The sequence below is a fragment of the Podospora pseudocomata genome, assembly GCF_035222375.1.
Source record: "Podospora pseudocomata strain CBS 415.72m chromosome 2 map unlocalized CBS415.72m_2.2, whole genome shotgun sequence".
Classification (NCBI taxonomy): domain Eukaryota; kingdom Fungi; phylum Ascomycota; class Sordariomycetes; order Sordariales; family Podosporaceae; genus Podospora; species Podospora pseudocomata.
Window position 1 is genome coordinate 869,268 of NW_026946366.1, and position 23,624 is coordinate 892,891.

Consider the following 23,624-nt stretch of genomic DNA (forward strand, 5'->3'; position numbering starts at 1 on the left):
CCAAGAGCTGGCTGCTTTGTGCACCTACAGCTTTTACTGTATGTCTCGTACGTTGTGGAGGCTGTGGGCACGAGTGGGACTCTGTCCAAAGGTTGCTCGGTATCCAATTGTCGGGTATTGAGACATTGAACAAAGAGGCAAATAGAGTATTGTGGTTTGGCGGTCTATTTTTCCAGAAGAGCATCGTGACAGTGTCCGGTGGAAAAGAGCGTTCCAGTTTGCGCCACACAATTATTGTGGGACCGAGGACGACCTCTCAGTGCTCCCGGCTCAGCCCATAGGGAATTTAGGGCATGTTACATTGGGGAGCACAGCGCATTTAGCCGCAGTTGCACGCCGAACCCTCGGCGCACTCAACTTGTAGAACCATCAGCCCATGAGCACGGTCATTCGTTTGGGATCTTGAGCTTGAATTCTGGTGAGTCAGAACTTTGTCTCAACCTTATGCTTATATGGCAAGCGAACCATCATCAGATCTCAAGGTTGTATTCGGATCATGTCCTGAGCCTTTATGCGGGCTGCGCCGTAGAGTCAACTTCAACATGATCCTCGGAATCCCGACCAAGAGTCGCTCGCCGCCTATTCGCTTCGAGTCTTTGTGCAACACGTCATATCGGGGTCACAGCCTCCACAAAAAGGTCGGTGTATGGGACATTCAGCTCACTCGAAGCTGCTTGGGAGCGCCATGGATGCCTTGGTTGGTCCTGGTCCGAAGACTTTAGACTAAATATTACCTCGACTGATCTTGAGTTCACCGCCTAGAGGCTTTTAACGAGAACCCAGTTTTTTCTGTTTGTCCAATTTCAACATCCAAACCTACGTTACTGAACCAGCATCATGGTTGTGACATACAGGAACAACCGGTTGGTGCCAGCTATCGTGATATCAGCGTGCCTCTGGGGTATCTATCATCTTGTGGATGTCAAAATTCCAAACGAAAGCTATCATACCGTCATACTTCCAGACTGGAGAACGCCACCATCACAAGTCGGTCATGATGTTGACCTTGATCCCCATTCACATCCAACCACCACGGCATGGTCACCACCACCAGCAGTTCAAACCCCTGACCCGACAAAGAGCCCAAATGGCAAGCCCAAAGACAGTACCCTGGCACCAGAAGACGTCCTTTTGATTATGAAAACGGGCTACACGTCTCTTTGGAAACGTCTTCTAATCCACCTCACCACCTCCCTCTCCCCAGACCGCATCCCCCAACCCAACTCGGTCATCTACTCCGACGCCCCCTCCACCATCGGCACCTTCAACATCATCGACGCCCTAGAAAACACCACCCACACCCTCAAATCGAACCATCCCGACTTCGAAATCTATCGCCAACAACCGCTCTACAACAGCCACAACGCCTACGTCGAAGCAGCGGGTATAGAAGGCGACAACTTTGGCCCCGCGGGTGGTTGGATCATCGACAAGTACAAGTTCGTCCCGTTGATGCAACACGCTGGGAGGAACTACCCCGACGCGAAGTGGTATATCTACATGGAAGACGACACTTATCTCTTCCTCACTAACATCCTTGCCTACCTGTCCAAGTATGACTGGAGGAAGTCGCATTACCTGGGCAGCTTCGCGGGGAAGTCGGACGTGATTTTCGCCCATGGTGGTGCGGGCTTTGTCATCTCCCGCGGAGCGTGGGAGAGGTCCTTTGGGCAAAACGACAAGATGGCCGCGGATTACGAAGAATACACGGCCGCCCACTGCTGCGGTGATCAAGTCCTCGGTCACGCGCTCAACAAATACGGGGTCAAATTCGGGGAGAATAATGGAGACGAAAGGTTCACCTGGGGCTTCAACCCTGTTGTGCACTGGCGATTTGGATTTGAGAAGTGGAATTGGTGCGAGCCGTTGCTGAGCTGGCATAAAGTCCATTCAAGAGATGTGGCGAGATATTACCAGTTGGAACAGGAGTGGGATTTTGAGAAAGACGGGCCGATCAGACATGGGGACTTTGCGGAACGGGTCATCCTTCCTGAGTTGAGGGCACGGAATAATAGGGCGGAGTGGTGGGATAATATGTCGGGGGTGTGGCAGGTTAGTTCGGGGAATAAGAATGATCCTCCTGGGCCGCAGGGGAAGGGGTATGATGAGGGGAAGTGGAAGAAGGCTTGGGGGTCGGTGGGGGATTGTGAGGAGGCTTGCAAGTCGTGGGGGGATTGTGTTCAGTGGAGCTGGGTGGAGGATTTGTGTAAGATGGATAATAAGTTCATGATGGGGCAGGGGTATGCCCCGGCTATGATGGAGAGGAAGACGGCGTTAAAGAGGACTAGTGGGTGGTTGACGGATAGATTGGAAGGCTGGAAATGTGCATAGGTTGTTAAAAAGCCGCTGTTTTCTTCATTTAGGAATTATTTGAGAGAATCATGTACAGTAAGCGTATCGACCTCAGATCTGTTCTTGAACCCTCTGACATTCCTCTTGTATTGGGGTCATAGGTCACTGCCGCTGTTCCACAAATGCTTATGGGCCCGTAATGCAACGCCTACCTAGGTAGCTCGTGTTACTCAGAGCAGATTCCGGGTCAATCCTTTAGATGGACCTAACGCAATTCTAGAAGGGACAAGGTTCCAACGATGATTTCTATGTTACACAAGGATAAAATACGACCGGTGATTGCTGTCTCAGCAGTGACACAGAGTCAAGCTGCGTTGTAGTGTATGTTGGATTAATCAATTATTTAATATAGCCGCCACGAGGTTCGGCAATAGCAGAATATGTTTGCTACGCCTTCCCAAACAATGCTGTCTATAAAGAGACGCTATCATCCCGTTGATTCCATAAATTAGTCTAGAGTTTGGCCTTGACATCTCGCTAGCCAGTTAGCCTTCCTCGATGATCATCATGAAGCTCCTCCTCACGATCACCGGCCTCGCAGCCCTTTCCACCGCAACACCAACCTCGCCTTCCACACCAACTGGCCGCATCAAGGACCCCTGGGGAGACTTGATGACCATCCTGGGCTTCTACCAACATCCCGAATGCAGCCATGAAGACCCTTACTGGTACATGACCACCAGGCTCGGTACGTTCCTAGCCGTAATGGACGAGACGGAAGGCTGCCAGAATGTGCCGGACGTATGGGGAGATGTGAGAGTCATCAAAGTGGAGCGTCAAGATAGGAAGTGCAAAGGTAAGCCGCTATTTACGGCCTCTGTCATCTCAAGTGCGGCACAGAGGTAGCTTACATGCCTGGTTTTCAGTAACGGTGTATGCCAACCCCGATTGCAATCCTGCCAGCGGAAGCGGGATCCCTATTCCAGAGGAGACTTGTGTTCCCTCCGAGCCGGAAAAGACTTGGAAGAGTTTCGCTATCAGAGGCTGTTTGGATTGAGGAACATGTGGCCTGGTTACCAGGGCGGCCTTCAGAGAATGTTTATACACAGACAGTGTATGAAACTGCGTTACACCTGATGTCGAATAGGCAAGAACGACATTGAAAACAAACTCCAGGCCCCCAACGTAGTCGCACAGGTCTTCATGATTCACCATTGATGGATGCAGACAAGTCCTGCTTTCTGTCTATATACGGACCGCGAATGTAACCTTTAACCGACTCGTTTTGCCCAGACTTTCTTCCGGCTGAATCCTTCAAGGGGACCCAAGCACGTTCTAACATGAACGAAGCTTGAATCTGATATGTAGGTAGGTAGCATCTCCATGTCACCCAACTACCCTAAATGGCTGATAACCAATTCTGTAACGGAGGGAGAGCCTAGAATGGAAGAGTGTGTTGTAGCTAGTATCCTGAGAGCTGTCTATTTTTAACATAAGCCCCTCACAAACATCCCGTCGGCGTTTTTGCACGATGTCCATGCTAACAATGACCAGAGGCAGCGCCGATCATAAATAGAGAATTCTGCCCATTACATACCATGACATTCACAATCAGGCAGCATTCACAAATAGCAAAGTTATTCATCTCATTCAGCATGAAGTGTCTCCTCGCAATCACTGGCTTTGCAGCCCTCGCGATAGCAACACCAACTCTGCCACGGGCACCAACGCCAACAGGTCAAGTCCCCTCTCCACCAACAGTGGCCCAGCTTGGCTTCTACCAGAACCCATCGTGCAGCCATACAGGCACATACTACTACTTTACCTACTGGCGCTCACAGTACGAGGCTCTGCTGGAGCAAACTGGCGGCTGCCAGAATGTATCTGAGCCAATGGGGGGCTACGCGACGGCCATTCAAGTGGAGCGTCAGGTTGTGGAGAACTGCAAAGGTATTTTTATTCTCTTCTGTCGCTCGCATCTCCAACCTGCGAAAGGTTCCGCACTAGGTACCGTAGCTAATGCGGTTTTTAGTAACACTGTATTCCAGCAAGGACTGCGATCTTGCAAGTGAAGCCGTCGTTGCGATTCCCGGGCCGATGGTTTGCGTTCCTGCCGAACAGGGCAGATCTTGGAACAGTTATTCGATCAGAGAATGCTCGGATTGAGAAGGACTTTTTTCTTCGTGGATTCAGGGGGTGGCTTCAGGGGTTGAAAAGGGGGGCTCATAGTGGGGCCATCAAGCCATGGCATGACGTAAGGCTCGTCTTGAGATGTCTTTCTCTAATATTCCGTTCGCAGTTGTCAAATTGTCAAAAAGGAGTTTACAGTCTTTGGATGTCGAAAAGGTGCTTTTTAACTCCACTCGAAATGTTCTAACGCCGATGATGATGCCGTGAGATTTTGATTTGTCACAATCGGACCTGAATCCACCCGCTTGCTCGGTTCTACATACTTGGCTCTCCCCGCTTTTCTTCTTCTTTCCAGTACTGTTAATGTGACGTTTGTTGATATCATCATCTGAGAAATTTGCATACAACAACTTATCAACACCGTTCTGCTTGAAATATTAGAGAATATCGTTCAAAATGACCGCCGGCAAGAAATGGATTCTCACAGGCCAGGAAGGTTATGATACCTCCCTTCAACTGGTCGACTCGGACATTTCGACCGACCAGCTGGGACCGGATGACGTGCTAGTCCAGCTTCAAGCTGCCAGTCTCAACTATCGTGATTTGGTCATTGCCAAAAGCGATGTTGGTTTTCGCTCCCAAACACCACCGCGTAAAGGTCAACACTAACTTCCTGACAGGGCGGAGTAACCGGCTCCATCACCCCTAACGTCGTCCCTGGCTCCGACGGCGCGGGCATGGTCGTCGCCGTTGGGTCCTCCGTGACTGGTCTCAGCCCAGGCGACAGAGTCATCACTTACCTCGCCCCAACCCTCCCACCATCAGATGAAACCGCTCTCCCAGGCGCCGCCGAAATCTTCGCTGGTCTTGGGCAGAGGGTGGACGGTACCCTCGCCAACCAGATGCTCATCACCCAGCATGGCGTCATCAAGGGCCCTTCCAACCTGACGCCCGTCCAAGCCGCTACACTGACCTGCAGCGGTTTGACAGCCTGGAATGCCCTCTTTGGAGTCTCTGGGAGAGAGATCAAAAAGGGTGACTGGGTTCTTGTTCAGGGAACTGGCGGTGTTAGTATCGCCGCTTTGCAGTTTGCTGTTGCTGTTGGGGCGAATGTCATCGCTACTACTTCTTCTGAAGAGAAGGCGGAGAGGCTGAAGGAGTTGGGGGCGAGGCATGTCATTAACTATAAGGAGACGGAAGACTGGGGTGAGGCGGCCAAGAAGTACACTCCTGGTGAGAAGGGCGTGGATATGGTGGTGGATGTTGCTGGAAACTCTTCTTTGGTGCAGTCGCTGGCGGCTGTGCGGACAGATGGGATTATTTGCTTGGTTGGATTGCTTGGCAAGTTCGATGCTGGTACAATCCCGATGATGTCTGCGCTCTGGAGGCCTTGTATCGTCCGGGGTGTGCTATTGGGTAGCAGGAAGCAGTACAGGAATTTGGTCCGGTTTGTGGAGGAGAAGGCGGTTGTACCGGTGATGGATGATGTCGTGTTCGGATTAGAAGACGTCAAGGAGGCGTACAAGAGAATGGAGGAGCAGAAGCATTTTAGCAAGATTGTTATCAAGATTGAGGAGTAGTGCTTGGGTACCTATAGAGTTGTTATCTGAATCTCCCTACAACGAACATTGCTGAATGTTGTTGGTTTGGCAATTTCCCGATGGATTGTGAAGCTGGAGCCGGCATGCGTGATCCGAAAGTGTAAATCGCATGGGTGTCGTGGTGTAGTCCGAGGGCTCGGGTTAGAAAACAAGGCCAGCAGAAAAAGCTAACCCAGTTTTGCAGGTGAAGCCTAACGCCAAGTGAACAGAGTTGTATTCACACAGCGTCTAAGTGGCCTACCATCAAGACAACCAGACTAGCACTTTCGAAGGATTTTGGTTCAACCAGGAACTGAAAGCTGTCGCCCTATGCTCAGCTTCCCCAGAGACGTCGGTGAGGCTGCCTGAGCATCACGGTCACTGATATCATCGTCATAGCCTCACATTGATACATCAAAATGGATTAGAGCTTCTTGGCTTCTCATCGGTGAAGAGATTCGAAACCACGCTGGTCAAGTATAAAGATCAGTAGACCATCCCACCATCAGCCATCTTCTTCTTCACCATCAAACAAAGACTTTCTATCACTGCAAAGCATCATCGCACCGTTACCAACACTTCTTCTCTAAGTCTGCAATCTCAGCAATTCATCTCTTCACCATGAAGCTCCAATCCCTCTGCGCCATCACCCTGGCCACCCTCACCCCCCTCGTCACCGCCAACTTCGACATCTACATGGCCGAAGAAAAGACCACCGTCGGGGGGCCCCAGGTCTGGCCCATGTGGCACATCTTCGACACCGATCCCACCTGCGACGACCTTGCCGAAAACCCCAACTACCTCGGCAGCGACGACGTCTCCGGCAACAAAGTCGGCGTCCGCTGCGAGTCTTCCTCCGATCCCTTCAACTGCGCTGTCCAGCACTACCCCGCTGACGGCATTGATGTTCTCGAGATGAACTTCCACAGTGACCCCCCTGTGTACCACTGGAGTAAGTGTGGCCCTTCCCCCCATAGGTAGCAACGGTGATAGAAAACAGAGGCTTACATAACGATGGTAGCTATTTACAAGGATCGCAACTATGACATGTACGGTCTTGATGGGAATGTCTATGGAAACTGCTTCCCCTTTCCTGGGTTTGAGTACGAGTGCGGCGATCCTATCCTTGGCGGGTTTACTGGTACGCGCAAGTTTAGGTGCTTGACCGAGTTTACGGCTGCGCAGATCAAGGCTGCTTGGGGTACCAAGAGGAGTGTTCCGTTTACTTTGAAGGAGGCGGAGGGGGTGAAGGGTCGGAAGGTGCAGAAGTGGGAGGCTTGAAAGACTGTTTAGGCTGTCGTTGCTTTTCTGCTTTTTCGAAGGGGTTGAAAGACTTGGAAGGGGATGATCGTCTGTTGATTGGTGCTTGAATTTTGACTTTTTTGATGGGGACTTTTCATTCTTTTTCGTTTCTGATATTGGTTGCTGTTTCTTGATTTACACTTTTCTTACCTCCATAGTGGAAATAACTGGTTATCAGACCACAGGTACTGGTATTAAGTAGGTATTCAAACGTTTGGCTTCATAACTGTGTGGTCAGAGCTATCGAATGTGCAATACCAACCACGAACTTCCCAGACCAAGACAATCCTCTGTTCAAATACTGGAATCTTACCTAACAAGCTATGAACTGAGTAACTGGCAGTCCAAAAAGTATGAAGCATACCTCCAAAGATAATTAATAGGCCTTAAAAAGTAATTCGCAGGCCTCAAAAATCCTTAATAGGCCTCAAACAACAACCGAAAGGCCTCAGAAGATAGTAGGTAGGTTTGAAAGGATAGTTAGGAGCCCTGAAAAGACAGGAAAAGGGCTATTGCTTTTTCGAAAGGTATAAGTTGATAGTTCTCATGCCTCTAACACCCTTGCAGCACCATGAATCCTGTCCACGACATCCCTAGTTGATGAACTGCTCAGAATCCTCTCCCCACGACCTCCGGCCCCCTTTCTGGCCATGTACGCCCCCCCAACCAAGTCCCATCCTCCTTTCTGATAGCTTTCGTCACCATGTCCTGAACCCAAACACGCTCTTTCCGCCCCTCAGCGTTCAGCGCTGATCATTGAGATGGAGGCAGAGAGGGCACGGGAGTCTAAGCAGAGGCTAGACGAAGAAGAAAAAAACAAGGAGGCTGAACAGGCCAGCAAAGAAGAGCAGTCGCGAAAGGCAGAGGAGGCCGGCCAGACGAGAGTGGAATCAGTGTCAGAGAAAGAGCCACTCGCTGCCAACCGATACCATTCCCAAGACTCAGCCGACTACGGACATCCAGTCTGACATCCAATCCGACGACTTGAAGGACGCAATAACTCCAGGACCTCGTCAATCCAGACACCGAGCGGTGGAATAAGTCAATGGCTTGGTCAAATCATTTAGCAGCACAAAGAAGAAAACCAAGCATGTGATGTGGTCATGAGTTCGACATTCATAGAGACAGTTCCATCAATATATCCTCCCCCTTTACCACCCCTCAATCCTCCCCGTATACTCCACCAACCTACCCCCCTCCCTCTCCCTCCTCGCCCCATTCACCACCCCAAAAACCCCATCAACCGACTCCTCAATCTCCAAATTCGCCTGCTCCAGCCCAAAAGAACGCGCACCATAATTCCCCATGTCAGTCCTTACCCACCCCGGGTCAATAATAAAAGTAACCAACCACTCCTCCTCCTGATGAAGCTTCATCCCGTACCAGTTCAACATCGTCTTCGTCGGCGCATACGCCGCGCTCGGGACAGCCAATCCACCCTCCAACAACCCTGCTCCTGACCCCATGAACGCATAGATCGGTTTCTTCTCCGGGGTTGTTTCCTTAGCAGCGAGGAGCAACTCCCGAGTGGCTTGGAACAGGGAGACAGGGCCGAGAACGTTAACCTCAAAGTGCTCCCTGATGTCGGCGGGGTTGACGTCCTTGATGAGGGGGTAGATCTTCGCGATGCCGGCGTTGGCGATGACGGTGTTGAGGTAGGTTATTTTGTGGTCGTTGACGAGAATTTTGACTGCCTCGGCGGCGGAGTCCCACACCGAGGCGTCGTATGGGATGAGAATGATTTTGGTGGACAAGTCCCTTTTCAGGGTCTTCAAGGCTTGGGAGCTGGGGGAGGAGGGATTGCGGACGAAGGCGATGACATTCTGTTGTTCTTGTTAGTGGCTGACTGCAGAAAAATAAAGAGGGAAATGCGTACATGGTCGGGGAGCTGGAGGTATTTCTTGACGAGGCCGAGACCAAGACCACGGTTGGCGCCAGTGATGAGGAAGTTGGTGGGTGGTGACATGGTGTGCTTGGGATGTTGAGCCCCAATTGATGATGATCCAAGTGAGATCTAGTTTAGTGGACCGAGAGTGAGGAATGTGAAGTTGTTGATGCTGCATTCAAAAGTTGAGAGATGAACCTTGTGAATATTTATATGGCCTCGGAACTATCGAGATTACAAATTCTGTCGAGGATTACAGCGGGTCAAGGTGGATAAGGATTGTACGACAAGTTCCATTGGTAATCCAGTGCCCGGTGCACACCATTACAAAGACGACTCCACGGCACCGCTGCGGCACAGAACTTGTGCTATCACCGCCGTGGGGACGGAAATAACATTCCAGAGAATGCCCAACTCCCGAGTCCAAAGCAAACTTTGTTGGGTGCAATCATGTTGCATAATTCAATCTAGATACCCTTCATCTTCTCCCGCATAAACTCCACGGTAGCCTCCCAAGCCTCCTCGGCCGCCTTGAATCCAGGCACTGCCGTGAAGGCATGGCAAGCACCGGGGTAGATCTTGACGATAGCTTCGCTCCCAGTTATCATCCATTTCATAGCCATCAGCAGAGTATCATCCAGCAATGGGTCCTCGGTCCCGCACAGGAACAATGCAGGCGGGAGCTTGCCTCCTGGTGCACCTTTTGCCAAGCCCCTCATGTCGTCGTAGATGGGCGATATCCGTGGGTTTCGTCGCTCTTCAATCGTCGTGTTTGGGGCGTAAGCCATTGCGAACCCCAACATCTTTGCGTTGTTGACAAGCAGCCGTCGTTCGAAGGTGGTCACCATGGGTAAGTTTTGGGTAACATCAAACCAACCATAAGGAAGGATGAGGCCAGCAATCTTGTGGTTCGGGCGGGCGCGTAAAAGGTGGAAGGCGGTTGTTGCAGCCAGATTACCTCCAGCTGACTCGCCACTGATGAAGAGGAGCCTAGCACTAAAAATATGTTCACCCTTGTCTACAAGATATTCAACAGCGTCGATGCAATCATGGACCTGGGCAGGCCAGGGGTTTTCGGGAGCGAGTCGGTAGTCGACAGAAAGCGCTGTAAGCTGGAAGGTGTTGGCGTACTCTCTGAGCTTTCCATCTTGGCTGCGCGGTGTTAATTAAGTGTTGATGGTAGCGAGGAAATGGAAAAGGCTCACTGTTGGTGTGTGCCCATTACGAAGCCCCCACCATGGATATGGAGGAAGAGTCCCTTGCTGGGCTGGCCATTATCGGGGGAGTATACGCGTAAGGCGATATCTCGACCTGCATCTCGTGATGAGACAACCACGTCCTTCGCCGCCGGGAGGTAAACCGGGGCAGCGAATCCGGTCTTGCCATTTTCACGCATCTCACGGAACTTCACAGGACCGACTTCTTGCCATGTCGGGCCACTGGAAGTCGCCCTCTCTATGAAGTTGTTAACGCCGATTGTCTCCTCGCTCACATTCTCCAAGGAGAACTTGGAGGCGTCGATGGCGATATCACTCGTCAGCGGCATGGTCATAGTTGGAGGAAAGTGTGTTGTGTGAATTCCTGATATATCTATCGACAGCCTTGGGCTTGCCAGTTAAATACCTGCGCGACGTGAAGGAGGGGTAACGGTAACCGCGATCTCCGAGGCTACTAACGCTACCCAAATGTGAACCAACAAAGGTGAAGGAATCAATATTGCTCTGCGAGTGGAACGACATATTAGGCAGACAACTTGCTTGACCCCGCATCTCGATGTCTTTGGAAAGGAAGGTACTGTTCAGCCAGCCCCACCTAGCTGCTTCGACACACACTATCAGTTACACACTATGGATACCTCGAAAACTGCTCAACAAACTCCAACTCATGGGGCTCCCCTGACTTTTCTCCTCCGGCTGAACCGCCTTTGAGCTGTTGCCGATTCCATTGGCCTCCAACCATTCCGGATCGATATTCTCGAGGCTCAAATGCGGAGCGACGTCTGCACCGTTCTTCGGTCCCTGTCTGTCCTGCATCGTCCAGCCCATACCCAGGTGTGCCCAGGGGTTCTTGTCCATGTACTGGAACTCAAAGTCTTCATAGCGAGGTTGCTCAATGACTTGCTGGTAATGGAGCGAAGATCCGGGCCAGATGGCGTTGACACGGCCAGTTTCGTTGTTCTTGTACCCTGTCGTGTGACGAACTGTCAGTACCGTAACTCATTGAGTATAGATGTCCAAGAAAACTCACAGCTGCGACATTCATCCGCCCACACTGTGTGTTTCACCCACTCCTGAACATGCTCGTTAAAGCTGTCAGTGATATCTTGCCTCGGTACCCAGCTGCGAAGGTTCTCATTCTGCGTCTTCTTGATCAGCCTGATCGCGTAGTCTGAAACGGAATGCAATGGCGCCATGACGCTCCCGTTTTGGATAGGCCAAGTTGGTCCGATGAAGGTCATGAAGTTGGGCATGTCGGGTACCGCCAGCCCAAGATAGGATTCGGGAGCAGTTGCCCACTTGTCCTTCAGGTCAACGCCATTCTTGCCTACGACCGGGAAAAGAGGCCGATATGTATTGTCGTAGCCAGTGGCACAGACAACCGTGTCAACCTTGCGCTCAACGCCATCGGCCCCCACCACACCGTCTTCTGTACAGCTGACCACAGCGGTAAAGTGTACATCGACATTATCTTTCTGGATGGCTTCCATGTAAGGATCACCAGGCGTGATCCTTCGGCACCCAAAGCCAAACGTGGGGGTGAAACCCTGCAGCAAACGTTGATCCTTGATAATTTCCCCCATACGCTTGCGGAAAAAGCCAGACGCCCCCTTCTGCGCCATGGAACCACTGTAGAAAGCGCCCCAGGTGCCATTCACTTCGCTCTCGATAGCCTTGGCATGGGCAACAAGATGGCCGGGGTTCCGTCTGAACTCGTCACGCTCCTGTTGCGTGTAGATCTTGGATGGCGTGCCCGAGTTGCCGGCCAGGACTCCAAACCAGATACCCGTCCGGACAAAAACGTCGAGGTGCTTTGTGTAAGGCTGCATCCCAGGAACTGTTTGAACCGATGATGCGCCGGAGCCGATGACCGCAACGCGTTCATTTGCCCATTTGTCCTGCTGGTAGTCCTCGGGCCACTGTGCGGTGTGGACTACTCGTCCTTTGAACGTGTCTGTCAGACCGGGGACATCGGGCCACTGCATTCCTACTTGGTTAATTTCCTCTCTAACCCGACGTAACAGAGATGGAGCCGTCTTACCTTTGGAGTGCTCAAGACACCTGTCGCATGCAACAACACATGGCAATGATCCTCAAACTCACGAGGTTCTTGCCCCGGTATTTGCTGCCGTAGCTTGACGGTCCAGATTCCCTCCTCCTCACGCCAGTAGCAGCCTACGACCTCGGTATGAAAAGACATGTATTTACGGAGATCAAAAGTCTTGCAGACCGTGTCGAGATATTTCCACAAATCATCGGAAAAGGCAAAATATCGCGGCCAGTCCGGGTACTATAAGCAGGCACCCACGTTGTCAGTTTCAAGCAAGACGGGCTTGGAAGCAAGGACCCTCTCACCAATGCAAATTGGTACGTATACGCATGACTTGGAACATCACAGCCGGCACGTGGGTACTTGTTGGTGAGCCATGTTCCTGGACATCGGTTAGTTCCGAGGCCGGATAGGGTAGAGAAGCTGAGTCTGACCTCCAATGTCTCGGTTCTTCTCATAGATGACATGTTCCACGTTCTGGCAGTCTTTCCGGATACGATATGCCATCAAAATACCAGATATACCGGCGCCAATAGTCAAGACACGCAGTTTCCGGTTCTGAGGGTCGTTCCATGTCAGGTGTTGGGGGATGTTGTACACCGGCGCCTCTGCTGCTGGCGCTGGTGAGTGGTTCGGCTGTTGACCCTCGGGGGTTTCTTCTTTCAGGAAAGGGGCCATCGAAAAGTCTCTTGACGAATCTGTACAAGGGCATTGTTGCGGTTCATCTTGGGCCGGCAAGCTGCTTTGTTAACATTTTGAGATCCTGCCTTCTCGCCCTTGCTAACGGAAAGCGGGCCAGCCCGTGTCGGCCCACGGGCAAAGTTCAGCTATCAGCCGGTCACCGAACCTTCGGCTGCATCTTGGTGTGGTCACACAAAGATGGCAACGCCGCGCCTGCGCTTCGGCTGACATAAGATAGCTGGCGCATTCAACAAGAGGGGCTTTGCAACAAGGGATTCTCATGCCCACTGTTCACTTCACAACACATCTAACCGCTACCTTACCCGTTCAACATCGCAGTCAGCAACCATGGCCGTGCCCCCAGCTCCCAAGCCCCCCAGCCTCCTAGGCTACCACCGCATCCTCTCCCCCTTGGCCGGCGTCCGCGTCTCCCCGCTTTGCCTGGGCACCATGAGCTTTGGCGAAGCGTGGAAAGGCCGCCTGGGCGAGTGCACCAAGGACACAGCCTTTGAGATCCTCGATTGCTTCTACAACGCCGGCGGCAACTTTATCGACACGGCCAACTTTTACCAGGATGAAGACAGCGAGAAGTGGCTCGGCGAGTGGATCGAGGCTCGTCAGAACCGCGACGAGCTCGTCATCGCCACAAAGTATACCATGCCCTACCGCCTTCGCGGCCATGAGAAGATCAAGTCCAACTTCCAGGGCAACCAGGTCAAGAGCATGCGACTGTCTCTGGAGGCGAGCTTGAAGAAGCTCAAGACTGACTACGTCGACGTGCTGCTGGTGCATATATGGGATTACACCACCAGCGTCGAGGAGATGATGCAGGGGCTGCATCACCTTGTTTCGAGCGGCAAGGTGTTTTATCTCGGAATCAGTGGCGCTCCAGCGTGGGTTGTGGTCAAGTGCAACGAATGTAGGTCCTCCTTTCTCTGACACAAAGGTCTACGCCCAGCCCCGAGCTAAACAAGATGGAAAAGATGCCCGCCACCACGGCTTGACAAGGTTCAGTGTCTACCAAGGTCATTGGTCCTGCAGCTTCCGCGATATGGAGCGCGAGATCATCCCCATGTGCGAGTCCGAAGGTCTCGGCATCATGCCATGGGGTGTTCTCGGTCGCGGGCAGTTCAGGTCATCCGAGGAGTACGCTCGCGAGGGCCGCAAGATGGGGCCCCAGGACGAGACGCATCGCCGCATGACTGCGAAGCTGAGCGAGCTTGCTGAGAGAAAGAACACGGTTCCGACTAGCATTGCCCTCGCTTACGTGATGCACAAGGTGCCCTACGTTTTCCCCGTCCTTGGTGGTCGGAAGGTCGAGCATCTCAAGAGCAACATTGAGGCCCTCAGCATCGAGCTGACCGCCGAGGAAATCCAAGAGATTGATAACTCTGAGCCGTTTGATCCTGGCTATCCTCTGAACTTTTTGTTCGAGACCCCAGCGCAGAGATACCGGTTGGATATGTCTGCGAGGCATATTTGGCAGTTGACATGCAACACCAGGTTGGAGACAGTTCCAAAGCCAAGAGTGAGTTATTCATGTCGTTTCTCAGCCGATTAAAGAGAAGTTACTGACTGTTGATATAGCCCATTGAACCTAAGCAGGGGATGAAACAGTTTGATTTGTAGACTTGGACTGGGAAACGTGGACAGGATGGAGCACAGATCCTAGATACTTCGATGATTGAAAACGCAATATGGTATTCCTTCCCAGCTGAACACAAACTAGGTACGAGCAGTGTGACGTCCACTCAAAGCCGTGTTGTGGAAATTGTGACATGAGTAAATTCATGAACAAGTTCCATGTCCGGATCGACTGTAGAAGTAATAGGCTTGCATCCACGATGTACCTGACAACAAAAGTCGATTGCAAGCGAGATCCTGATGTCGGCGAACACTCCCAGATAAATTGCCTGATGCAGAATCATATCGCCGTCCTGTGGTCGGCTTTGGCTCTGAAGCACCCCGAGCGGTTTCTTGAGCCAGTGAACTCTCGAAAGCCCCGTCGTCGTGAATCGGCCCGGTCACCAAGGCACACAGGTTCCCGGCACCGGTGCCCGAGGATGTACGCTGTGGGTCGTAATTCAGGCAAGGCTATAACTCTCTGACTTCTTCTAATCAACTTGCCTGGTACCACTCACCTATCACTTTACTCATCACTCTATCTGCCACTTTATATTTCCCACCACATCCACGCCACAATGACGCAAACCACGCAAACCACCACCCCCTCCTCCCCACCATCATCACCAAAAGACCCCTTCCGCCTCGACGGCAAAGTAGCCCTAGTAACCGGCTCCGGCCGCGGCATAGGCGCAGGAATAGCCCTCGCCCTCGCCCACCGCGGCGCAAAGCTCATCATCAACTACGCGCACTCATCCGCGCCAGCCGAAGCCCTCGTCTCCGAAATCAAAGCCCTCGGCCCCGGCTCCGACGCCATCGCCATCAAAGCCGACGTCTCTGACGTGGACCAAATCACGGCACTCATGTCCCAGGCCGTCGCCCATTTCGGCAAGCTCGACATCGTCGCCTCCAACAGCGGTGTTGTGTCCTTTGGTCATTTGAAGGATGTCACCCCTGAGGAGTTTGACAGGGTTTTTGGCGTGAACACGAGGGGGCAGTTTTTTGTTGCGAGGGAGGCGTATAGACATTTGGAGGTGGGGGGACGGATTATACTGACTAGCTCGAATACGGCGAGTGTGAAGGGGGTGCCGAGGCATGCTGTTTATAGTGGTTCTAAGGGGGCGGTGGAGACTTTTGTGAGGTGTTTGGTATGTTTTTCTTTTTTTTTTTTTAAATTCACAATTCACGGAGAAGGATGGGGAAAAGATGATGTTAACAACTGGGTCTGTCAAGGCCATCGACTGCGGAGACAAAAAGATCACCGTCAATGCTGTCGCGCCTGGGGCGATCAAGACGGACATGTATGCTGCTGTGGCTCGCGAGTACATCCCTGGTGGGGAGAACTTTACCGACGAGCAGGTTGATGAGGTATGGTATTCCTTTCGCTCTCTGTAACTTGAGTTGTACTAATCCCATTTCTTCTCTCTCAAAACAGTGTGCAGCTTGGCTGTCGCCCCTTCAGCGGGTGGGACTGCCTGACGATGTTGCCCGCGCGGTGTGCTTTCTAGCCTCGGACGCTGCCGAATGGGTCAATGGCAAGATCATCGGCATTGATGGTGGTGCGTTTAGGTAACCGACTCGATGGTTGGTCGGGGATTCAGAGATTAGTAAGGGTGCTGCGCGCATTTCGGTCACCGAAGGGTGGTATGATCCCCGAGTAGCAGGATCATACCAAGCTTGAACACCATTCGTGCCCGCAATTTTTAATGTGTTCTTCCTTTTACTTTCAGAATGGGAACTTCGTTATGTTGCATTTCTGCGACTATATGCTCGAAATATCCAAGAAATCGGTTACAATGACATGCGTACATAGCGGCACCAGATTATGACCCAATTGTGCCCCAAACCCGTCATTGGACAAGACTATTCACAAAGGGCTTCATCATTATAGATAATCAGTCCTACCAAAAGCAGGCGACACAATACTTTGCCATTTATCTCCACACGGTGATGATGTCACAAGCCACCTTAAACCCCCTAAAGCACCCCTGAACCCCTATTCCCCCCTCTTCCCAGGAGGAACATTCGCCATAGCCTCCTCCGCCAACACCGGCCTCCCCGCCACATCAGAAAAAATTGGCTGCTCATAAACATGTAAAAACCACTTCGTACACGCCGGGTGTGCACCCCGCCACTCCCCGTCCAAAAAGAACCTAAATGCCCCAGCAATAATCCCCGCGACAAACAGATCTGCAAGGGAGAGTGTTTCCCCAACGAGATAAGAAGTCGTCTTCGCAGCGAGGTGGTCCTCAATGATCTGAAGCCTCTTGAGTGTTGCTTGCCTGTTGAGCTCGACTTCTTCCTGCACAAAGGGTGAGCGACCGATCAAGGGGTTGAACCACCCGCCGAGGGAGGGGAGGATCTCCGAGTTGGCGAAGGACATCCAGCGGAGGATGCTGGCGTGGTTTTCGGTGTTGCCGGAGCCGAGGAGGGAGGTGGTTTTGTCTTGGGATGTGACTGCATACGAGGGTTAGTAACGCGAGAGAGAAAGAAGATAGATTGGGTGGGAGAATATACTGTAGATGGCAATTGCTATGCACTCGGACAGGATGAAACCGTTTGCGCCGACGAATGTGGGGATTTTGCCGAGGGGGTTCAGCTTTAGGTATTCGTCTGGCGCCTGTTGGGATGAGGTGATTGTCACGAGGTCCAGTGGGAGGTTGGAAGCTTTGGCAACTGCCAGGATGGCTGTGGAACGGGGGTTGAACTGTGGTCTGTGTCAGCGTTGTGGTTTGAAGGTATTGCAAGAGATGAACCATCATACAGGGCGCGTGTACAGGATACCGAAGGCCATGATGGAGAAGTGTGGTTGGAAATGCTAGCAAGTCAGGTGCTGGCAAGAGCGCTTCCAGGGTGAATGGCTTAGCTGCGGAGGATGCCTAAGCAAGACTTGATATCAAGTATGAGATTGATAGCTAAGCTAGGTAACCTGGGCAAATTCTTGTTCCTATATCTCTTGGTAGATGCAGTGGTCCCCGATTGGATCAGATGCCGACTGTCTCGTTCCGACATCCCATAACCACGGCCCTCAAGCTCTCCCGGTCCGTGAATCTATCCTCATCCTCAGCAACCTCCGGCAGCGATATAATGGGTACAAAATCTTTGAATGCCTCTTCGCTCGCAAAGGTTATAATGGCAAAGCCATCAAAGTTGATATTTTCGGGTTTTCCGACCAACATGTTCAAGGGGTATGTAGGGCTCGCCGAATCCCGAGCAAGATAGTGACGGGTGTGAGACAAGGGAAATCGGGGGCCGGCGAGAGACTGGAGCAGAGGGACATGAACATTTTCCCAGTGGTCCTTGAACTGCTCGGGTGATATGTCTGACTTGCGGGTAACGAAGATGATGATTGTATATGGCTTCGAGCTGGAAGACATGGCGGCGGCTGTGGAAAGCGATGAGGGCTCAAGGGCCTGATGCGGAGATAAAAATTGGTTGAAGAAAAAACGCAGTCTCCTTGGTTTTGTCCCGAAGTCTAGGTAAGTGCACGTCTTCGGAAGCCGACCTGCGCCACATGCGCACAGCAGTCGGACTTTGAACCGAAAGGTAGCCACCCTGTACCACCCAGAGATTACCTTTGTCCTACTTAGGGTGAAACGTCTAGATCGCGAGGGCATTACTTCTCACGTTAGGCCGGGAAATCTCCCCTGATTTGTCCGGTGAAACGACCATCCCACAAACAATAGTAATCACGATGTATGCATCACAGGTTTTTGTGCTTGGTGCCATAAGTGCCCTACTCCTCTTCGTAACGAGATTCTATGCCGCTCGCAAGCAAGTATGGAAACTGAAGAGCGCCAATCTCGTGAGTTCTAGCCTGACACCATGCCCTGCCCAGTAAGCTAATCTGTTTTGGCAGCCAATGCCAGAGTTCAAGCTCACGTCTGGTCACTTTCTGGCTCTGAAGGAGACTGTCAAGACTCTTCCGAAAAACGCAACCCTGCACACGGTCATGATGCAACTGTCAAAGAAGTTTCCCTCCGGAATGTTCTACATCAACATGTGGCCTTTTAGCGGCACGTGGCTTGTGGTGACGACGCCCTCGGGAGCTTCACAATGTCAAACTCTGAATCTTATCAAGCCATCGATTCTCACGAAACCACTGGAAACCATCGGTGGTGGGCCAAGCCTGATCACCATGAATGGAGAGACGCATAAGAAATGGCGTAGTCTATTCAACCCAGGATTTAGCCCCAGCTATCTCATGGGGCTGGCTCCGATGATTGCGGATGAAGTGGCTGTATTTTGCCGTTTGTTGAGGGAACAGGGTGGGAACAAGAACGCGGAGGTGCTAAAGTTGGAAGATCTGACATTACGCCTAACAGTTGACACGATTGGAGCCGTTGCTCTGTGAGTCTAACAAATGTTATTACCAGATAGTCGAATGTCTGCTAATGGCCATGCGTGCCCCCTGCAGAGACACAAGGCTACACCATCAGACAAAGGATAGCCAACTTGCTCTGGCACTTCAGCGTCAAATCGAATGGACATCATTCGGGACCACCTTTAACCCATTTAAACGCCACCTCACCATCCGCCCCTTGGTGTTGTGGTACAACAACCGCATCATGGATCGGCTCATTGGCCAGGAAATTGACAAGAGATACACTGAGCATCTGCAGGATCAAGGCTCAGGTGAAAGGCGCTCCAAATCCGTCATGTCGCTCGTGCTGGCTCAGTTCCTAGAAGAAGCCCAAGCCAAAGGCGCCCCGCCCCCTCTATCCGAGTTCAAGAAACTAGTTGCGCCCCAACTGCGCGGATTCCTGTTTGCTGGCCGAGACACGACGAGTAGCACCCTTCTTTATTGTTTTCACCTCTTGGCTACGCATCCCGAAGCGCTCAAAAGACTCCGCAGCGAGCACGGTGAAGTCTTTGGCGACAGGCTGAACGCGTCAAAAGCCCATCAGGCCATTGCAAAGGAACCTCAACGGCTCAACCAACTGCCGTACACGACAGCGGTGATCAAGGAAGCGCTTCGGCTGTTTCCTCCCTCTGCGTCTTTACGCGAAGGCCGCGCTGGAGTCGATCTTGTGGATGAGAAAGGAAGGCGGTATCCTACTGAGGGATGCAATGTGTGGACGCTGACAGTGGCGCTGCATCACAATGCCGTTTATTGGAAGCAGGCCGAGTCGTTTGTGCCAGAGCGGTGGTTGGTAGGACCCGAGGATCCCATGTACCCCGTCAAGGGGGCGTGGAGGGCGTTTGAGCTTGGTTCTAGGGCTTGCATTGGGCAGACGTTGGCGCTGATGGAACTTCGAGTTGCGCTGGTGATGACACTGTCCGAGTTTGATATCACTCCGGCGTACGAGGATTGGGATAGGATGCATCCGAGGCCGGGTGTCAAGGTGGTAAATGGAAATAGGGCTTATCAGGCAGAGAAGGGTGGTGGTGGTGCGCATCCTGCTGATGGATTTCCTTGTCGGGTTACGCTTCGCGACATAGATGGTAGAGGGTGACGTTCAGGGGTAATGCACCATTCTTCAGCTTTCCCATGTCGCAACTCAATATATTCAGAAATACCAAATAATCTTTCTTATTCCCTCTCACTTGGAACGAACGAGTGACAAATGCCCATGAATGTGTTTCTTTCTTAGCATGACCTACTGCCCCTGAGCAGCCCCTGGCTAACCCCTGGCTAACTCCCTGAATCCAGGATCCACTATCCACAAGATCACCAGCCTCCTCAAACAAAGCCGGTCGACACATTACACAGGCACCATCACCTCACTTTCCAGCCAAAATATCAGCAGCAATCTTCTCCGCCAATGCGTACACCGTCCCCATAGGCTGCCCATCAATCGCAAACGGGAACGCCGACGCATCCACCACCCGAATACCATCCACCCCCAAAACCCTCGCGTTCGAGTCCACCACCGCATTCGGATCATCCCTCTTCCCCATAGCGCAAGTCCCCACACCAGCGTAATACGCATCCGACGTCTCAGCAATATAATTGTAAATCTCCTCATCAGTCTGATACCTCTCCCCAGGCAGAATCTCCGGCCCATCAATCACCTCTTGCATCGTCTCCGACGCCACAATATCCCTGCACCGGCGAAACGCAGCAACAGCCATCTCCTTATCCCTCGGATCGTCCAACCAACGGGGATCAACAATCGGATTCTGCGCCGTATCAGTACTATTAATCGTCACCGACCCCCGACTGAACGTCGCCATCAGCGCCGCCGACATGCTGAAGTAATTCTTCCCATCATACTGCGGGACAAACGTGTCGTCCAGGGCAATGTAGGAAAAAGTCGGCCAGTCCTCAGGGAATTCTTTTTCGATATCTGCCGCCGTCGAGTCCTTGAGCATGCCGGGCTGGTGCTTCTCAAAGGCAAAGTAGTCCTGCCCGGGGTTGGTCAGAAGCCCGGTGCGGAAGTTGTTGTACTCGTAGATGGACCGGGGGAGGGTCTCCTTGCTGCCCATCAGCTGGCTGTGGCTTTCTACTTTTACCGGGCTGGTCGGGCCGAGGATGATGGTGTCTTGCATGTTCTTGCCGACGCCGGGGCGGTCGGAGAGGACGGGGATGTCGAGCTTCTCGAGGGTGTCCCGAGGTCCGATGCCCGAGACCATCAGGAGCTGGGGGGAGCGCATCACGCCGGCGGAGAGGATGACTTCTTTTTTGGCGCCAATGGTCCACTCGAAGCCGTCGGTGCTCACCTTGACGCCGGTTGCCTTTTTCTTGTCGTCGAATAAGATCTTCTTGACGAGGGTGCGAGTGTAAAAGTTGAGGTTGTTGCTCTCGAGGAGGGCGTCGTGGAGGTAGGAGGTGGATGCTGTCTCGCGGCGCCGGGTGTAAGGGTTGATGGTGTGCGTGATGTAGGACCGGCCGAGCAGGTTGCCGTCGGAGAAGCCTTGCACTTCGGGAAAGCCCAGTTTGGCGAGTGCCTTGTCCACCCAGGACGAGATGGCGTTAGTCCAGTAGGGGTAGGCGACGTGGACTGGCCCGCCGGACTCGGACAATGCAGAAAGGTTGTTGACGGCAGTGGCATTGGCAGGTCTTGGGTTTGTGTTGGGGCCGGAAAACTTTACGCTTTTCTGGAAGTACGGCAGCCAGTTGTCCCAGGTGTATGCATCGTCACCGACCTGCTCAGCCCATTTCTTGTAGGCCCCTTTCGAGCCGCGGTGATAGAGCATCGCGCCGCGGGCTGTGCTGCCACCTAGTGTCTTTCCCTGCATGTAAAACATGGCTCGTTTGGCGAGACCCTACAATCATTCGTTAGCTCTCCTGTTCCTCTGAGTGTCCGAAGAGAGGGTGTACATACTGGCTGTGGCACAGTGTACTGATACCAGTCAAACAAGGGGTTCTTCACGTGGCCATTATCGAAGAAGTAGTTGAATAGATACATGGGCACCTCGGTCATATTTCCCCCCTCAATCTCGTAGAAACCGCCTGCTTCGATCACAGCCACCGAGTTGGCGTTGTCTTCTGAAAGTCGCTTGGCCATCGCTAAGCCAGCAGTGCCGCCGCCAACAATCACGTAGTCGAATGATTGCCCTGGCCAACCGTAGGGCCCGAAGTGCGAGCTAAGCAAGTCTTTTGCCTGAATACGACCATCCATGCGAGCTTCATCATGGTTTTTTGTCGTGGTGAACAGGGACGAGACTCGAGGAATAGCATTGAAGGCAGAGAGATACAGCGGCTGCTGTGTTGCAGTGGCAATGCCAACGCTGATTGTCCGCAACAGGGCGACGAGGTAGAGCGGTAGGGATCTCATTTTGAGCGTCAAGTGGGTAGGTAATGTTAACAGTTCGGCAAAGCTGGAATATAGTTGAGCACTACTAGTGAGATCAAGTACATCTATATAGCCAAGAGAGTCTCTTTTGGCTATGTAGGTACCTACCCATCTCGGATTCCAATCTGTTCAACTGCTATATGTCGGACCGTATTGTGCCTCCGTCTATCGGTGTCCAGCTTTGAGGGTGTATACCCTAGTAGGGTTCGCTTTCCGGAGACAGAGCGAGCCGCATACCGATGGTGCCGACTTTTGCGACGGCCGTTTGCAGCTCTGTATAAAGTTGAACCCAGTGTCGCTCCCAATGTCGTTCGGTCAACGACGTCTCGCTCAAAACACCTTCACACGAATAATCGCACACCATGGCCGGTATTGGAGTCGAGGCAATCGCGGTCGTGACAGGATGCTTCCTCTCGGGTAAGGATCAACCCCGTCCTGAAACTGCAAGCCGACAAACTAAGCACCTGCGCGCGCAGGAGCCATCATGAGTGTCTTCCTGATCACGATTCCGGTGCTCATCGCAACGACAAAGGAGCCGGCAAAGTTGGTCAACCAATGGAGACGTGTGTATCTCAGCGGTCACGTCAAAGGACCGGCCATAGCAACCACCACGGGTCTCGTCTACGTCTATGCAGCCTGGAACAAATACGCGGCCGGCGAGCCGTGGCGTGTTTTTGCCCTCGCCGGAGCGACGACGGTTTCCATCGTGCCTTACACCTTGACTTTTATGCAAGGGATCAACAATGCGCTTTTCCGTGCCGATGCTCTGACTGGCAAGGGAGTTGAGCCCTCGTGGGCCGATGCTGAGACCTTGGTGCTTCGATGGGGCCGGCTTAATGCTATTCGGGCGTTGATTCCTCTCGCCGGGGGGATCATTGGACTTTTGGGCACTTGCCAGGTGTTGTCATTTTAGAGTACCTAGCAGGAGTGTCAGGTGTCAGAACTGAGAATATGGTGTAACCCCGCGATAAGAAAATGCATGTGGTCAGCTTGTGCCGCCCCCAGACCGTGCTGTTCTGTTGGCATTGGTCGTTGTCCAGCAAGAGACCCGGCCTCTTGGCTCCCCGTTTCGCTCCCCGATGTGCATCTTGGGCCGTTGTGTAGTCCACCACGGCTAGATATAGG

General features: G+C 52.5%; 15 protein-coding genes across 15 annotated transcripts; 9 read left to right on the top strand and 6 right to left on the bottom strand.

Annotated features, from left to right (window-relative positions):
• Positions 1-448: 448 nt before the first annotated feature.
• Positions 449-2,331, top strand: QC762_207180 (uncharacterized protein; the record flags this gene model as incomplete). The annotated part of the gene is made up of 2 exons (XM_062887624.1): positions 449-697; positions 834-2,331. Exons 1-2 carry the CDS (start codon positions 453-455, stop codon positions 2,329-2,331), a joined length of 1,743 nt encoding a protein of 580 aa, XP_062745751.1. The 5' UTR covers positions 449-452.
• Positions 2,332-2,826: 495 nt separating this feature from the next.
• Positions 2,827-3,466, top strand: QC762_207185 (uncharacterized protein). The gene is made up of 2 exons (XM_062887625.1): positions 2,827-3,148; positions 3,219-3,466. Exons 1-2 carry the CDS (start codon positions 2,851-2,853, stop codon positions 3,347-3,349), a joined length of 429 nt encoding a protein of 142 aa, XP_062745752.1. The 5' UTR covers positions 2,827-2,850; the 3' UTR covers positions 3,350-3,466.
• A 393-nt stretch (positions 3,467-3,859) lies between these two features.
• Positions 3,860-4,479, top strand: QC762_207186 (uncharacterized protein). Its single transcript, XM_062887626.1, has 2 exons — positions 3,860-4,242; positions 4,325-4,479. The coding sequence occupies exons 1-2, from the start codon at positions 3,891-3,893 to the stop codon at positions 4,456-4,458; spliced, it is 486 nt and encodes a 161-aa protein (XP_062745753.1). The 5' UTR covers positions 3,860-3,890; the 3' UTR covers positions 4,459-4,479.
• A 99-nt stretch (positions 4,480-4,578) lies between these two features.
• QC762_207190 (uncharacterized protein) lies at positions 4,579-6,106 on the top strand. Its single transcript, XM_062887627.1, has 2 exons — positions 4,579-5,046; positions 5,103-6,106. Exons 1-2 carry the CDS (start codon positions 4,879-4,881, stop codon positions 6,000-6,002), a joined length of 1,068 nt encoding a protein of 355 aa, XP_062745754.1. The 5' UTR covers positions 4,579-4,878; the 3' UTR covers positions 6,003-6,106.
• A 15-nt stretch (positions 6,107-6,121) lies between these two features.
• Positions 6,122-7,533, top strand: QC762_207195 (uncharacterized protein). Its single transcript, XM_062887628.1, has 2 exons — positions 6,122-6,954; positions 7,003-7,533. The coding sequence occupies exons 1-2, from the start codon at positions 6,624-6,626 to the stop codon at positions 7,281-7,283; spliced, it is 612 nt and encodes a 203-aa protein (XP_062745755.1). The 5' UTR covers positions 6,122-6,623; the 3' UTR covers positions 7,284-7,533.
• A 246-nt stretch (positions 7,534-7,779) lies between these two features.
• On the bottom strand, positions 7,780-9,270 carry QC762_207200 (uncharacterized protein; the record flags this gene model as incomplete). The annotated part of the gene is made up of 2 exons (XM_062887629.1): positions 7,780-9,127; positions 9,181-9,270. The coding sequence occupies 2 exons, from the start codon at positions 9,268-9,270 to the stop codon at positions 8,456-8,458; spliced, it is 762 nt and encodes a 253-aa protein (XP_062745756.1). The 3' UTR covers positions 7,780-8,455.
• A 386-nt stretch (positions 9,271-9,656) lies between these two features.
• On the bottom strand, positions 9,657-10,741 carry QC762_207210 (uncharacterized protein; the record flags this gene model as incomplete). The annotated part of the gene is made up of 2 exons (XM_062887630.1): positions 9,657-10,341; positions 10,395-10,741. 2 exons carry the CDS (start codon positions 10,739-10,741, stop codon positions 9,657-9,659), a joined length of 1,032 nt encoding a protein of 343 aa, XP_062745757.1.
• Positions 10,742-11,017: 276 nt separating this feature from the next.
• On the top strand, positions 11,018-14,995 carry QC762_207230 (uncharacterized protein). Its single transcript, XM_062887632.1, has 3 exons — positions 11,018-14,056; positions 14,121-14,665; positions 14,725-14,995. Exons 1-3 carry the CDS (start codon positions 13,486-13,488, stop codon positions 14,764-14,766), a joined length of 1,158 nt encoding a protein of 385 aa, XP_062745758.1. The 5' UTR covers positions 11,018-13,485; the 3' UTR covers positions 14,767-14,995.
• QC762_207220 (uncharacterized protein) lies at positions 11,028-13,231 on the bottom strand (the record flags this gene model as incomplete). The annotated part of the gene is made up of 4 exons (XM_062887631.1): positions 12,891-13,231; positions 12,448-12,838; positions 11,437-12,385; positions 11,028-11,374 (listed from the first exon to the last, which is right to left on the bottom strand). The coding sequence occupies exons 2-4, from the start codon at positions 12,604-12,606 to the stop codon at positions 11,028-11,030; spliced, it is 1,455 nt and encodes a 484-aa protein (XP_062745759.1). The 5' UTR covers positions 12,607-12,838; positions 12,891-13,231.
• Positions 14,996-15,081: 86 nt separating the features above from the next.
• On the top strand, positions 15,082-16,475 carry QC762_207240 (uncharacterized protein). The gene is made up of 3 exons (XM_062887633.1): positions 15,082-15,908; positions 15,994-16,128; positions 16,196-16,475. Exons 1-3 carry the CDS (start codon positions 15,339-15,341, stop codon positions 16,331-16,333), a joined length of 843 nt encoding a protein of 280 aa, XP_062745760.1. The 5' UTR covers positions 15,082-15,338; the 3' UTR covers positions 16,334-16,475.
• A 281-nt stretch (positions 16,476-16,756) lies between these two features.
• On the bottom strand, positions 16,757-17,554 carry TEF4_1 (elongation factor EF-1 gamma subunit; the record flags this gene model as incomplete). The annotated part of the gene is made up of 3 exons (XM_062887634.1): positions 16,757-17,217; positions 17,278-17,467; positions 17,525-17,554. The coding sequence occupies 3 exons, from the start codon at positions 17,552-17,554 to the stop codon at positions 16,757-16,759; spliced, it is 681 nt and encodes a 226-aa protein (XP_062745761.1).
• Positions 17,555-17,744: 190 nt separating this feature from the next.
• On the bottom strand, positions 17,745-18,137 carry QC762_207255 (uncharacterized protein; the record flags this gene model as incomplete). The annotated part of the gene is made up of 1 exon (XM_062887635.1): positions 17,745-18,137. The coding sequence occupies one exon, from the start codon at positions 18,135-18,137 to the stop codon at positions 17,745-17,747; it is 393 nt and encodes a 130-aa protein (XP_062745762.1).
• Positions 18,138-18,336: 199 nt separating this feature from the next.
• QC762_207260 (uncharacterized protein) lies at positions 18,337-20,263 on the top strand. The gene is made up of 3 exons (XM_062887636.1): positions 18,337-18,565; positions 18,620-19,110; positions 19,178-20,263. The coding sequence occupies exons 1-3, from the start codon at positions 18,455-18,457 to the stop codon at positions 20,214-20,216; spliced, it is 1,641 nt and encodes a 546-aa protein (XP_062745763.1). The 5' UTR covers positions 18,337-18,454; the 3' UTR covers positions 20,217-20,263.
• On the bottom strand, positions 20,249-23,489 carry QC762_207270 (uncharacterized protein). The gene is made up of 2 exons (XM_062887637.1): positions 22,029-23,489; positions 20,249-21,969 (listed from the first exon to the last, which is right to left on the bottom strand). The coding sequence occupies exons 1-2, from the start codon at positions 22,479-22,481 to the stop codon at positions 20,485-20,487; spliced, it is 1,938 nt and encodes a 645-aa protein (XP_062745764.1). The 5' UTR covers positions 22,482-23,489; the 3' UTR covers positions 20,249-20,484.
• On the top strand, positions 22,632-23,412 carry QC762_207280 (uncharacterized protein; the record flags this gene model as incomplete). The annotated part of the gene is made up of 2 exons (XM_062887638.1): positions 22,632-22,916; positions 22,976-23,412. Exons 1-2 carry the CDS (start codon positions 22,862-22,864, stop codon positions 23,410-23,412), a joined length of 492 nt encoding a protein of 163 aa, XP_062745765.1. The 5' UTR covers positions 22,632-22,861.
• Positions 23,490-23,624: the final 135 nt, after the last annotated feature.